General features: G+C 67.0%; 1 protein-coding gene across 1 annotated transcript; it reads right to left on the reverse strand.

Moving 5' to 3' along the window:
* Positions 1 to 990: 990 nt before the first annotated feature.
* GPR179 (G protein-coupled receptor 179) lies at positions 991 to 12,463 on the reverse strand. The gene is made up of 11 exons (XM_036398922.2): positions 11,435 to 12,463; positions 10,922 to 11,030; positions 9,983 to 10,085; positions 9,340 to 9,536; positions 9,162 to 9,230; positions 8,718 to 8,827; positions 7,931 to 8,169; positions 7,306 to 7,444; positions 6,982 to 7,087; positions 6,345 to 6,491; positions 991 to 6,067 (listed from the first exon to the last, which is right to left on the reverse strand). The coding sequence occupies exons 1-11, from the start codon at positions 12,262 to 12,264 to the stop codon at positions 1,253 to 1,255; spliced, it is 6,864 nt and encodes a 2,287-aa protein (XP_036254815.1). The 5' UTR covers positions 12,265 to 12,463; the 3' UTR covers positions 991 to 1,252.
* Positions 12,464 to 13,425: the final 962 nt, after the last annotated feature.

The raw sequence follows: 13,425 nt of genomic DNA on the forward strand, positions 1-13,425 counted from the left end.
ATCCTGTGGACACGGGGACATTTGCAGCTGTCCCTGCTTTGCCTGGGCTGGGAAAACGCTTTTTCCTCCCCTGTGAGTCTCCTCCTCTACTCCTGCTCTGCTCAGCCAGTTCTCCTCACTCACAGAGAAGAATCCTCCCTGCTCACCCAAGAACAAACCCTTCTCTCCTTCTTGTCCTGCTTTTTAACTCGGCCACTTCCAGAGCGTGGGAGAGTTCAGGGAATTTTTATTTCTTCCTTGAGAGAGACTTTGCAGAGCTGTTGAAAGAGGAGCCGTGGCTCCTTTTTGCTCCTCAGTGTTCCTTTTGGGAGGGCAGGGCCTCCTCTTTGTGCTGTGCTGGGAGAGGAGCCAGCAGTGCAATCCCTGCCATGTCCTTTGGGATGTCACTGGGGTGTCACAATCCCTCTGTTCCTAAAAAAAATCTTGTCCATGGAGCCTCTGCCTCGCTCAGGAGCAGAGTGTGGGAGCTCAGACCCCTCCATGGATCTCGGGGCAGGAGGGGATGGAATTCCTGAACCCAGAGCGGGGAGAGGATTGGGATTGTTCAGGAAAAGGGGATTTTTTTGGGGTGGCTTCATTGAGGATTCCCTGAAGAAGCCCTGAGGATGGACAGAGGGATGAAGGGACACAGGGAATGGGCTCCAGAGGGCAGGAGAGATGGAACATTGGGAAGGAATTCCTCCCTGGGTGGGGAGGGATGGAATCCCCAGAGCAGCCGTGGCTGCCCTGGATCCCTGGCAGTGCCCAAGGCCAGTGGGAGGCGTCCCTGGGTGGGATTTCAGGTCCCTTCCCTCCAAACCTGGGGTTCTGTGGGTTCCCCAGCCCTGACTCTGAATTTAAAGGCGTTTTTTGGGAGAATGGCCTTTCCTTCCAGTCAGCCCCTTCCAGTCAGCCCCTTCTGCCACTCAACCCCTGCACTGCTGGATTTCCTCTCCAGCCCCTTCCCAGCTCTTCCCACCTCTCAGTGAGCCTCTCTCTGAGCACACGCCGTAGATAATTAATTCCGTTTATTTCCTGCATTTACACAAAATTGCACAACCAGGACCTTCAGCCCCACACCCCCCAGTCCAGCTCTGGGGCTGGGCAGGGGGGATCAGGATGGATCGAGGGGTGGATCCATGGATGGAGGGAAAGGACAGAGGGATGGATCCATGGATGGATGGATGGATGGATCCATGGATGGATGGATGGATGGATCCATGGATGGATGGATGGATGCATGGATGGATGAGCCCCTGGTGCTGGGCTCCCCTCACTCCCCATCCCCATCCCGGGCTCTGCCCTGCCCGGGGCGGGTCTGCGAGGGCTCCGTGCTCTCCTCCTCCCACACCTCAGAGCTTTTCCTCATGCCCAGCCTGGGCCTGGCAGGTGCTGCTGGAGCCTCTCCAGCTTCCCAAGGACAAACCTCAGCCAGGCCGGCGCCGGGGCTGGAGCTGCTGCCCAGCCCTGGGTGCTGCATGCTGGGCAGGAGCCGGCACAGGGGCTTGTGCTCGGCTTCCCCCTGGGATCTGCCCCTGGATTTTTCCACAAGTGTTGGAGACACAGCGCTGGCTCCCGGCTGTCCCATCCCTGCAGGGGAACCTCTTTGGGCTCCCTGTGGCTGCACACCTGCCTGGGACATTTCCTCCTCCAACCCAATGGGCTCTGCTGCTTCCCAGGGGCAAATTGCAGATTTCCTGCTCTCCATGCTGCCGGATTTCTTGGATGGCTCCTTCCCCGCTGCAGATTTCAGGGACAGCTCCTCTGTGTCCAGGCTCTCCCATGGACAGACGGACTCTCGGGCTCTGCTCCCCTTCTCCATGGCTTTGGAGGCTTCTTTTGGTGGCAGTTTCTCCTTATCTGGGGCTGTTCCATTCTCCAGCTGAGGCTCAGCCGCCTCCCAGGGACAGATTTCAGCTTTGTCACTGCATTGAGAGCCCTGAGACTCCCAGGGACAGATTTCAGCTTTGTCACTGCATTGAGAGCCCTGAGACTCCCAGGGACAGATTTCAGCTTTGCTGCTGGATTCAGTCTCCCAAGGGCAGATCTCTGCTTTTTCTGAGCTCTGGGATTTCCTTGGAGCTGCTTTGGGCAGTGCTGAGCTCCCACTTTGGGGTTTGGCCTGGGGCTGCTCCACATCTTGGCTTTCCCAAGGACAGATGGACTCTCTTCCCTTCTCCAGAGCTTTGGAGGCTTCTTTCAGTGGCAGTTTCTCCTTACCTGGGGCTGTTCCCTTGTCCAGCTGAGGCTCAGCCACCTCCCAGGGACAGATTTCAGCTTTGTCACTGGATTTAGAGCCCTGAGACTCCCAGGGACAGATTTCAGCTTTGTCACTGCATTTAGAGCCCTGAGACTCCCAGGGACAGATTTCAGCTTTGTCACTGCATTTAGAGCCCTGAGACTCCCAGGGACAGATCTCTGCCTTCTCTGAGCTCTGGGATTTCCCTGCAGGGGCCCTGGGCCGTGCTGAGCTCCCGGCGTGGGGTTTGGCCGGAGGCTGTGCTGTGTCCAGGCTCTCCCCAGGACAGACGGACGCTCTGTCTCTGCTGTCCCGGGGCCTCTCGGGGCTGGCCAGCGCCGCCTGGCGCCTGATGCGCTTGGGGCCCCCAGCAGGGACCTGCTGTGCCTTTGGCTGCTGGCAGGGAGGCTCGGCCGCTTCCCAGGGACAGATCCCGGCTTTGCCGCTGGATTCAACCTCCCAGGGACAGATCTCTGCCTTCTCTGAGCTCTGGGATTTCCCCGGAGCTGCTTTGGGCAGTGCTGAGCTCCCGGTGTGGGGTTTGGCCAGAGGCTGCTCCATGTCTGGGCTCTCCCAAGGACAGATCGATTCCCTCTCTCTGCTCCCCTTCTCCAGAGCTTTGCTTTCCTCTTTTCTTGGGAGTTTCTCCTTACCTGGGCCAGTTCCTTTTTCCATCTGAGGTGCAGCCACCTCCCAGGGACAGATTTCAGCTTTGTCACTGGATTCAACGTCCTGACTCTCCCAGGGACAGATTTCAGCTTTGCCAGTGGATTTGAGGTCCTGACTCTCCCAGGGACAGATTTCAGCTTTGCCAGTGGATTTGAGGTCCTGACTCTCCCAGGGACAGATCTCTGAGCTCGGGGATTTCCCTGGAGCTGCTCTGGGCAGTGCTGAGCTCCTGGTGTGGGGTTTGGCCGGGGGCTGCTCTGTGTCCAGGCTCTCCCAAGGACAGATGGACTCTCGGTCCTTCTTTCCCACTTCCTTCAGGAGTCCTTGACTTGTGGAAGGGCTTTTGCTCACCCTGGGTGGATCCTCTTTGTCCTGCCTGGGTTTCTCTTTACCCAAGGGTTGTTCAGCCACCTCCCAGGGACAGATTTCGGCTTTGCTGCTGGATTCAACGTCCTGAGACTGCCAGGGACAGATCTCTGCCTTCTCTGAGCTCTGGGATTTCCCTGGAGCTGCTCTGGGCAGTGCTGAGCTCCCGGTGTGGGGTTTGGCCTGGGGCTGCTCTGTGTCCAGGCTCTCCCAAGGACAGATGGACACTCGGTCTTGGCTCCCCTTCTCCATCTGAGGTTCAGCCACCTCCCAGGGACAGATTTCAGCTTTGTCACTGGATTTAGAGCCCTGAGACTCCCAGGGACAGATCTCTGCCTTCTCTGAGCTCTGGGATTTCCCTGGAGCTGCTTTGGGCAGGGGTTTGGCTGGGGGCTGCTTTCCTTTTTCTGGTGCTCCGGATCCCACTTTTTCTTCCCCTTTGGGGGTGCCACGCGTGTCCTGCCTCAATCTCTCCTTCCCCGACGGAGCCGCAGCCTCTTCCCAGGGGCAGATCTCTGGCTTTGGGCGCGGCTCATCCTCCACCTCCCAGGGACAGATGTTTGCCTTTTCTCTCTCCGTGGTTCCAGCCCGCTGGGATGAGGGTTTGGGCAGAGCTGGGGGTTTCCCCGCGAGCCCCATCCCAGGCTGCTCCGCACCTTCTCCAGATCGGGGGGATCCCTGCTCCGGCAGAGCCCCCTCTGTGTCCCAGGGGCAGATTTCTGCTCGGACACTCCTTCCCTGTTCCCGGCTCTCCCACGGGCACACCTCGGCCCTCCTGCCCTCCGCTTGCTCCGAGGCCACTTTCAGCGGCCCTGCTGGTTTTTCCATGCCCGGAGAGCGCTGAGAATCCCCCTCACTGCCGCCCTTCCCGGGGCAGATTCCTGCTTTGGAGCTGGGATCTCCGCGCGTTCCCCCAGCACTGAGCTCGCCCTGCGCGCTCCCGGCCCCGCTCCCGCTCCTTCCGGGGCCCCGCTCGGGCTCGGCCTGGCTGCTCCCCTCTTCCAGCGCCTTCTCCGGGCTCTCTGGGGTCCCTCCATCCTCCCGGGGAGCGATCGCGGCCTGGCGCAGCAAGGCTCCCCTTCCTGCCGGCGTTCCGGGCCAGCCGGGCGGCCTCGCCCCCCGCACGCTGCTCGGGCTGGGCTTCGCAGGCGGCTGCTCCTCCCGGGGCTCCTCCCGGGGCTGGCAGGACCCGCTGGTCCCCTCGAGCTCCCCAAGTGCCCCTTCCTCCGCTGCGACCCCAGGAACGTCCTCCCGCAGATCCGCTGCCTGGTCCCCTTCCCGGGGCTGTACCCGTGCCACCTCCGGGGGACATTCAGCCCCTTGGTGGCCCGCGCTGGGTGGCTCCAGAGCGGTACCCGCGTTCGCTCGGGCAGCGCGGGGCTCCTCGGCCGCTTTGTCCCCACCGCCTGTCGCCGCGGCCGGGCTGCCCCGTTGTCCTCCTGTCCCGCTGTGGCCCCAGCCCGCGGCTTCCCCGGGGGTGGCGGCGTTGTTGTTGTGCTGGAGGGCGGGGACCTCGAGGCTCTGCCCGCTCCCCTCGGGGCTGCCCCCCCCGAGGGACACGGCCGAGGCCTCTCCCAGGCCGGACTTCTCCCTCCTGCTGCTCCCCCTCTTCCTGAGGCTCCCCTCGCTTTTCCCTTTCAGGACGCTCTTCCCCCTGGAGCGGTTGAGGGCTTTGATGGCGAGTCCCAGGCTCCGGAAACTCTTCGTGGGGGGCGGCTTGGGGCCGGGGGTGGCGGCCGCTGCGTCACCGGGGGTCCCCGACTCGGCCGCCTCGGCCGCTTTTTGTTTCCTGGCCAGGATCTCGTCCTGCACCAGCTCCCAGGGACAGACGTGTGCCGAGCTGGCGCTCGGGGCCAGCAGCCTGCCCGTCCCTGCCGGGGGGGACGCGCGCTCCGGGTCGGGCCCTGCTGTCCCCTGCGCCTCTCCCGCCCGTGCCGGGGGGCCCGGCGGTGGCTCCGGGCCGTCCCCGAGCGTCCCCGAGCGCTGCAGGCTCTGGTAGCGGACGGGGGGCGCAGGGGGCGTTTTCTTCACGGTCACCCGCACCTTCCTGGCCGGGTGGGCGCTGTCAACGCTGACGCTCTTGATGGGCGCGTAGGTGACATGCTTGTGTCCCTTGGCGTCGCCCGGCGGGGCCGCGTCCTCCTGCGGGCCCCTCTCGGCGGGGCTCGGCGGTGTCGCGGTGCCGCTGCCGACCCCGGGGGCCGGCGCGGAGAGGTGGCGGCCGCCGTGCCGCTGCTCGCGGTGGGCCCTGCGGGCGGCCAGCAGCGCCGCTTCCCGCGCCCCGGTGACAACGCTGTGCGACTTCTGCAGCGGCGGGGCGCGGCCCGGGGGTCGCTGCCAGTGCCCCGCCAGGTTTTGGGCGCTGGCCGATTTGCACAGGAGCGGGGCGGCGTCCAGCGAGTCGCTGTCGGACTGCTCCGGGTCCGCCGCGGCCGCCGGCGGAGGCTCCTCGGGCGGGCTGGGGCTGCGCGACCCTCGGCGGGGCTCCCGCGGGGGCCCCTCGGAGCTGCGGGACTTGCGCAGGGCCGAGGAGCGGCGCCGGGAGCTCTCGTCCCGCATCCTCGGGCCGGTCCCGGCGGCATCCACGAGCCGCTTGGCCGAGGAGCTGCGGCGGGACGGGGTCCCCGCCCGGTCCCGGTCCCCGGCGCTGCTGCGGCGGGACGCGCTCTCGGCCAGCTCGGCGCCGCTGCGGCGCAGGATGGAGCGGGCGAGGCTGCGGCGGGAGCTCCGCTTCTTGGCCAGGTGCGGGTTGTTGGTCGCCATCCGCCACGTCTTGTGCACCTCTAGCTGCCGGTAAAGCTTCTTCAGCTCCTCCTGCGCCGCGGGCGGGGGGACGCGGCAGAGAGAAGGGAGAGAGGAGAGCGCCTACAGCGGGGGCTGCGGCCGGGACCGCCCCGCCGAGCCCCGGGTTCTCCCGATGCCCCCGAAGCCCCCGCGCCGCCCCGAGGACGCAGCGGGTTTGCCCACCCGGCTGCGCTCACCCTGCACCCCCTCGTCCCCTCCCTCTGCTTTGCATCAGGAAAAGATTGCGAAAGGCACCTCTTACTCTGCACAGCTAGCGTCAAAAGAAGGTCCTGAGTGTGCCACCCACCCGAATGTCATCGGGGTCGAGACTGTGCTCGCTCCAGGCGGACGCGATGCTGCTGTTCATGCAGGAGCCCGAGCGCCGCATGTCCAGCTCGTCCTCGTACACCTCGGCCGTGATCTCCTCCCGCAGCGGCGAGCCCGTGTGCAGGAACTGCGCGGGGACACGGGGGAGTCACTCGGGGGGTCCTGTCCCCGCTCCCCGAGCCTCTGGGATGAGTGTTAGCGATGGGACCGTGGAATTGTGCGGGCTGGAAAAGCTCTCCGAGGACAGCGAGTCCAGCTGTTCCCCCGGCGCTGACAAAGCCACCGCTTACCCACGTCCCCAGTGCCACAGCCACACCTTCTCGAGCACTTCCAGGGGTGGGGACTCCGCTGGTTCCAGTGCCTGATCACCCTCTCCATGAGAAATTTCCCCAGTATCCAACCCAAACCTCCCCTGGCCCAGCCTGAGGCCGTTCCCTCTCCTCCTGTCCCCATTCCCTGGGAACAGAGCCCAACCCTCCCCAGGTCCTGTCAGGGACTTGTGGAGAGCCAGAGGGTCCCTCTGAGCTTCCTCTTCTCCCAGCTGAGCCCCCCCCAGCTTCCTGAGCCTCTTGTGGTGCTCCAGCCCCTTCCCCAGCTCCGTTCCTTCCCTGGAATACCTTGGGAATGAAGAGCAGGGCCAGGGTCATGGTGATGGTGCCGTGGGTGTGAGCAAAGAAGAGCAGCAGAGTCCAGTCCGGGTGCAGTGAGGGGACAATCAGGAACCTGGAAGGGACCAGGAGGGCAGTGCCAGCTGCCACCACAGCCCCTCCCCACCTCCAGACCTCACAGCCCCCCTGCCCGGCCACCCAAACCCTTCCACTGCGGGAGGACCGAGCACCCAGACCCCCTTTCCTTTGGAGATCCAGGGCACCCAAACCCTCCTCACCGTGGCACGGTTCCTGAGCATCCCCAGGGATGGGAACCTCGGTTCCTGGCCCTACCTGACCACGTGGAAGGTGGCAGAGACCATGAGCTCGTTGTGGAGGGCGATGCCCATGTAGCGGGGCTCGTGGAAGGCCGAGGGCACGGCGCGTGTGGCGTAGCACAGGAAGCTGCCCCACAGCAGGAACAGCATCTCGGCTGTGGGGCAGAGCAGGACACACCCTGAGCGGCCACACCCAGCCCCAGCAGCTTTTGGGGTGCTCAGCTGCTGTCCACCACCCTCACCCTGGAATGTGCCAGGTCTGGAGCAAACCCCAGCACGGCCTTCCCAAAGTTTGGGACTCAACCCCAGGGGATGCTCGGGGGGAGGGGGGAAGGCAGCTGGGGGACCCCAACCCTCCTTGAAACCTCCAGGATTAAAGGGACAAGGAAATGAAAGCCCCAAATTATGGGATGGGGTCCCAGGGCTGTGGGAATCCCAGGTCCTTGCAGCCTCCAGGAGGATTAAATAGACAAAGGAATGAAAGGTCTACAGTCATGGGATGGGGTTGTGGGGCTGTGGGCACCCCCAGGTCCTTGCAGCTTTGAGGAAGATTAAACGGATAAGAGAATGAAAGCCCCGCAGTCCCGGGGTGGGGTCCGGGGGCCGTGGGGCCCCCCAGCCGTGCCGGGGGCCGGTCTCACCGATGACCATCATGTAATCCCAGCAGTCGTGGCCGCAGAGGGAGAAGTGCAGGCCGCGGCTGGTCTGGGCGCGGACGACCAGCGGGATGTTCTTGCGGGCGTTCTCCAGCATGCCGATGGTCCAGGCCGCCAGGAACCACAGCACCAGCAGCAGGATGGGCGCCAGCATGCGCAGCACGCGCCCGCTCGACACGTAGGGAGCGCGCTGCGCCGTGCGCGACAGGAACACCTTCAGCACCCTGCCGGGGCAGGAGGGTGAGACCCCTGCCTGTGCCAGTGGGACCCCAATCCATCCCAGTGAAACCCCTGCCCATCCCAGTGAGACCCCAACCCATCCCAGCGAGACCCCTGCCCATCCCAGTGAGACCCCTGCCTGTCCCAGTGAGACCCCTGCCTGTCCCAGTGAGACCCCTGCCCGTCCCAGTGAGACCCCTGCCTGTCCCAGTGAGACCCCAACCCATCCCAGTGAAACCCCTGCCTGTCCCAGTGAGACCCCTGCCTGTCCCAGTGAGACCCTAACCCATCCCACTGAGACCCCAACCCATCCTATTTTGGGGGTCCCAAGCCCTCCTCACTCTGGGGGTCCTGAGTACCCAAACCTTTCCCACTCTGGGGGCCCTGAGCCCCCGGTCCTCCCCATTGTGGGGGTCCCAAGCCTCCCAGCCTCCCCAAGCCCTCCCTGCCATGGGTGTCCTTAGCGCCCAAACCCTTCCTGCTGTGAGGGTCCTGAGCCCCAAACCCTTCGTGCTGTGGGGGTCCCGAGCCCCCAGCCCCCCATCCCAGCTACCTGTAGAGCTTGAGGGTGATGGTGCCGTAGACGATGGCGAAGCCGAGCATCCGCACCCAGCGCAGGACGATGCAGCGGAAGATGCTCGGCTTGAAGTACAGGATGAACACCTGGAGCGTGGGAGAGAGGGACCCGGGCTGGATCCCACCTGCCCCAGCCTCGGGAGCCACCTGCTTTTCAGGCCAGCCCCGTGCCACCCTCCCCCGTGACCCCGCAGCTCCCGCTGCACTCGTGCGGGAGGGGAGAGGGGATTTGGGCAGGGATTAATTCCCGCAGGCAGCGGGAGAAAAGGGATTTGGTTTTCTGAGAAGGTTTATACGGCAGCCCCCGGGGACCGTGCCAGCAAAATTAACAATTAGATGGAGCCATGCCCTGCGTGGGGCAGCTCCATCCTGGAAACCCCATCCTGGAGCTTCCCAGCCCTGGGGGCAGCTGGGTACTCACGGGGAAGTAGAGGAGGAGGGACCCGAAGAGGATGGTCTCCAGCAGGATGATTCCTGATGTCCGGATCCTCTGCAGGGATACCAGCGTGAGGGTGCAGCCTTGGAGGGGACAGGGCCAGGGCAGGGGCCCTGCAGGGTTTGGAGGGACAGCGGAGCAGGGGCACACGGGGACAGCTTGCCTTGCTCCGTCGGAAGTGGTAGGACACGAGCATGCTGAGGAAGATGGCCAGCATGCAGCAGGCCTGGCACGACAGCACCGCTGCCCGCAGCACCTGGTCCTCCTGGATCAGGCAGGGCGTGTCGTCCTCACAGGTGGCACAGCCCGGGCGGCACGGGCGGCACCCCAGCCGGGACCCCCCATCTGTCCCTGCCACACCTGGGGACAGAGTGATGGCCAGGGGGGAACACGGCACTGGGGCAGGATCAGCACATCCCAGGTGGGATCAGCACACCCCAGGTGAGATCAGCACATCCCAGGTGGGATCAGCACACCCCAGGTGGGATCAGCACACCCCAGGTGAGATCAGCACACCCCAGGTGGGATCAGCACATCCCAGGTGGGAACACGGCACTGGGGTGGGATCAGCACACCCCAGGTGGGATCAGCACATCCCAGGTGGGAACACGGCACTGGGGTGGGATCAGCACACCCCAGGTGAGATCAGCACACCCCAGGTGGGATCAGCACACCCCAGGGCCTGGTGGCGCCCCCCACACCAGGGCACGTGTTCTGTGTCCCCAAAGCCCCCCAGCCCTGGTCCCCACTGCTGTGTCCGTGTGCCACTGGGGACAGCAGGGACCCCGGGGCCTGGTGGCACCCACCTGCCCAGGCACTGCTGGCCACTCCATCAGTCCCATAAAAACCCGGCTTGCACCTGCACAGGTACCTCCCGAGGACGAAACCGCGGCTCTCCTGGGGGACACACTGAAGGAGACACCCTGAGACACATCCCCCAGCCCCTGTGTCCCCTCTGTCCCCAAATCCCCCGCCCCAGGGGCTCCAGCAGCCCCCGGCTCACGGGTACCTGACCCCACGCCATCCTCCCCCGGAGCCATGAGGAATCAGTGGTTAAACATTTCAGAATTAAAACCCAGAGCTTGGCCCCAAATCCCTCCCTAAAACCTAAATGGACACCTAATGCAGCCGAGCGCCCTAATCCTGCCCGGCCGTGACGGCAGCCTCGGCCCGGGCCCTGCTCCCTAATCCCCCCCGGCCGCATCCCGCCCCGGGCGGCCGCGCTGGCGGCTCCCTGGGCATTGTTGTTTTCTGGAGGGATGCCCGGCCCCGGGCCCGGCCCTCTGGAAGGCATCGCTGGTAGGAAACAGGAGCTGGCGACGCCTTTCCCGCCTGGGCCCAGCTCCGGATGGACCCCGAGGCTGGGGGGCTGCGGGGTTCGCCCCGCCTGGTTGTGCCGAGCCCCGAAACGCTCGGGCACCGCTCGGGCTCTGCTGCAGGCGCCGCGGTGATGCTGCCAGCGGCTGCCAGGCCCCGTCCCCACCGTCCCCGCGGTGCCCGGACAGGGAGCAGCCGGGTCACACGGCGCGGCTGGCGGTGGGGAGGGAAGATTTGCACAATAAACCTCTCCCCGCGGTGCGAGAGCAGCTGAGCGAAGCAGATGGATCGCCCGGGAGAGGATAAAGCTCAGCCCGGAGGGAGGGACGCGGAGCACGGGCAGCGCGGCCGGGGTGCGGGGCTGGGGGGTGCGGGGTACCCCGCTCCTGGCCGGGGAGGGGATGGGGTGCGGGTGCCGGGTGCGGTACCTGGGTGCTGTTGGGGTCACAGCGATGCGTGTCCGAGAACCAGCCCGGCCCGCTGGAGCACTGGTCGATGGCCACGTCCCGCAGCTCCACGTCCACCCGCACGACCCCCCTGTGGCCAGGGACGGGGTCAGCCCAGGGGGCGGGAATGGGGCCGTGGGCTCTGGGACTGATCCCAGCGGAGCCTTCCCTCCCCACCGCCTCCCTCTGCGGCTCCAGTGCCGTGGGGTGCAGCAGGGACCCCCCAGTCCCGGCTCACCCACCCCAGCGCAGCAGTGGCAGGGGCTGGCAGCGCCAGGTGGGCAGCACGGGGGACACCGAGGGCGGACAGGGAGTCACCGCCGTGCCCGAGGGTGTGTACAAACCCCTGCGCACCTGCAGGCACACCCAGAGGGACACGGGCAGAGCACTGGGGACGCCCCAGGGTGGGTGACACATCCAGCTGCACCCCCGGCACACACACGGGGCACCGCCACCCCTTCCGACACCCCCCGAACCCCTCCGGGCTCCACTTACTTGAACTCGGGGCTGAGGTCGGGCTTGAGCCCGTAGAAGGCGGAGGAGAGCGTGACGGCCCAGGTGGGCAGGAAGCGGCCCTCGCGGCACTCCAGGAACGGCGGGGACCAGCGCACATGGCCCGGGTCCCCCACGTAGCTGTCCCCCCGCTGCCACTTGGGGGTCTCCAGGCTGCGCAGGTCATTGCTGAGCACCCGCTTGCGGAGCGCCGGCACCCGCTGCGACTTGAGGGCGTTGAACCACTCGTTGTCCCAGCTGAGGTTGCCCAGGCTGGGAGCGGCGCTGGACACGTCCTGCAGCAGGATCTGCCCGTCCCCCCTGGTGGCCTGCAGCATCAGCCGCGGCTTGGGGGCCAGCGGGTGGGCGTCGAGGGCCAGCACCGCCCTGCGCACCCACGGGTGCCCCTCGGCCAGGCTGCGGACCAGCGCCTGGTACCACTCCACGTCCTCGGCCACGCTGGCCTCGCGGATGTCGTTGGTCTGGAAGAGCATGTTGAGGAAGTTGGCGGCGTGGGCCAGCGCCTCGGGGGCGGCTCGCAGGGCTGCCCGCAGCGCCGGGGGGGGCCCGGGCCCGGGGGCCCCCGCCGCGACACCCCCGCTGCAGTTGGCCCGGGCCAGGCGCTCGGCATCGCCCGTGCGCAGGAACGCCAGCGCTGCCGCCGAGCCCTCGCCGTCCCCCGGCGCTCCCGGCTCCGCGGTGGGCGCCCACGACGATGAGGGGGCCGGGGACCATCCCGCCGGGCGCGGGGGTCTCTCCTGCGGGCGCTGCCCCGCCGTGAGCACCAGCACGGCGTGCAAGCCCCAGAGCAGCGGCCACCGGCACGGCCCCATGGCTGGGGCTCAGCGGAGCCCCCCGGCCCCCGGCGGCCCCCCCGGCCGGCGCGGGGGGCGCATGGCGGGCAGAGCCCCCGATCTGCCCGGAGCCGGCCCCGCGCTCTGCCGCCCGTTCTTCACCCTCGGCGATGCCGGAGCAGACGTCACCGGCTCCAAACCGTGTTCAGCGGCTGGCGCTGCCCGGAGCCCCCCCGCCCGCCCCCGCGCTCCCGCTCGGGCGGCCGCGCTGCCCGGAGCCCCCCGGTCTGAGCCCCGTGGGCACCGCGCACCGAGGGGACCCCGCGTCCCGGCCCCTCGGGCTGGCCGTGATGCAAGCGCATCCTGATGGGAAGCCATGGCAACGGCAGCCGGAATTTTCCTGCCCGTATCCCCCTCCCCGCGGCCCCTCGGCAGTCGGGGGGAACGGGGCGCCCGCGGGGCCCCCATACGGTTCTGGGATCCAATCCCGCAGTGCCCGGCGCCCCCCGGGCCATGGGGTGGGAATGTGGGGGGTGTCCCCCACTCGGGGTGTCCCTGTGGGGCTGGGGGCTCTGGGCGCGGGCAAGAGCGGGATCTGAAGCCCCCCCCCAAGTGCGGGGGGATGTCCCGCGTAGCAGAGCCGGGGTGCAGGGGGGAAACTGAGGCACAGAAGGGCGCTCGGTTTCCTTGCTCCAGCCTCAAGCAACAATGACCTTCCCCAGCCCCAGCCCGCGGAGAGGTGTGGGGAGAGCTGGTCCCCGTCCCCTCTGCTCCGCTTGGGACGCGCTGCCCGCCAGAACCGGGCAAGAGCCCCGCAGGGCTCGCGGTACGGAGCGTCGCGTGCTCGTGCCTCAGTTTCCCCCATCGCATCCCCCGGTCCCGGAGCGGGGGATGAGTCCGATGGGTCACGGCTGGAGCTGCGCGTCCGGGAGCCCTCGCTGCCCCCCGGCCCCACCATCCGTGACCCCCCCGTGCCCGTGGATGCCGGGACCGAGCTGGGGCCGGGGTTCGGAACCGCTGCCGCCCGCGGGTCTGGGCGCTCGGAGCGGCTCCGGGGCTCGGTCCCTCCGTGGGTGCCGGAGCCACCCTCGGGTGCCGGTGCCGGCGGTGGGTGCGCGGCTCGAGCGGCTCCCTGCGCCCGGTGCGTGTCCCGAGGGCGTCCCCGCGGGTCCCCGCGGCCCCTCCACGCGCGCTCGGGGG

Source organism: Molothrus ater, chromosome 27 (assembly GCF_012460135.2).
Source record: "Molothrus ater isolate BHLD 08-10-18 breed brown headed cowbird chromosome 27, BPBGC_Mater_1.1, whole genome shotgun sequence".
Classification (NCBI taxonomy): Eukaryota; Metazoa; Chordata; class Aves; order Passeriformes; family Icteridae; genus Molothrus; species Molothrus ater.

Coding starts and splice junctions, on each gene's coding strand:
- GPR179 (XM_036398922.2), bottom strand. CDS start 12,264: ATGGGGCCGTGCCGGTGGCCGCTGCTCTGGGGCTTGCACGCCGTGCTG. Junction 10,086..10,921: donor GTGACCCCAACAGCACCCAG/GTACCGCACCCG, acceptor TGTCTCCTTCAG/TGTGTCCCCCAGGAGAGCCG. Junction 7,088..7,305: donor GCCACCTTCCACGTGGTCAG/GTAGGGCCAGGA, acceptor GGTCCCTTCCAG/GTTCCTGATTGTCCCCTCAC.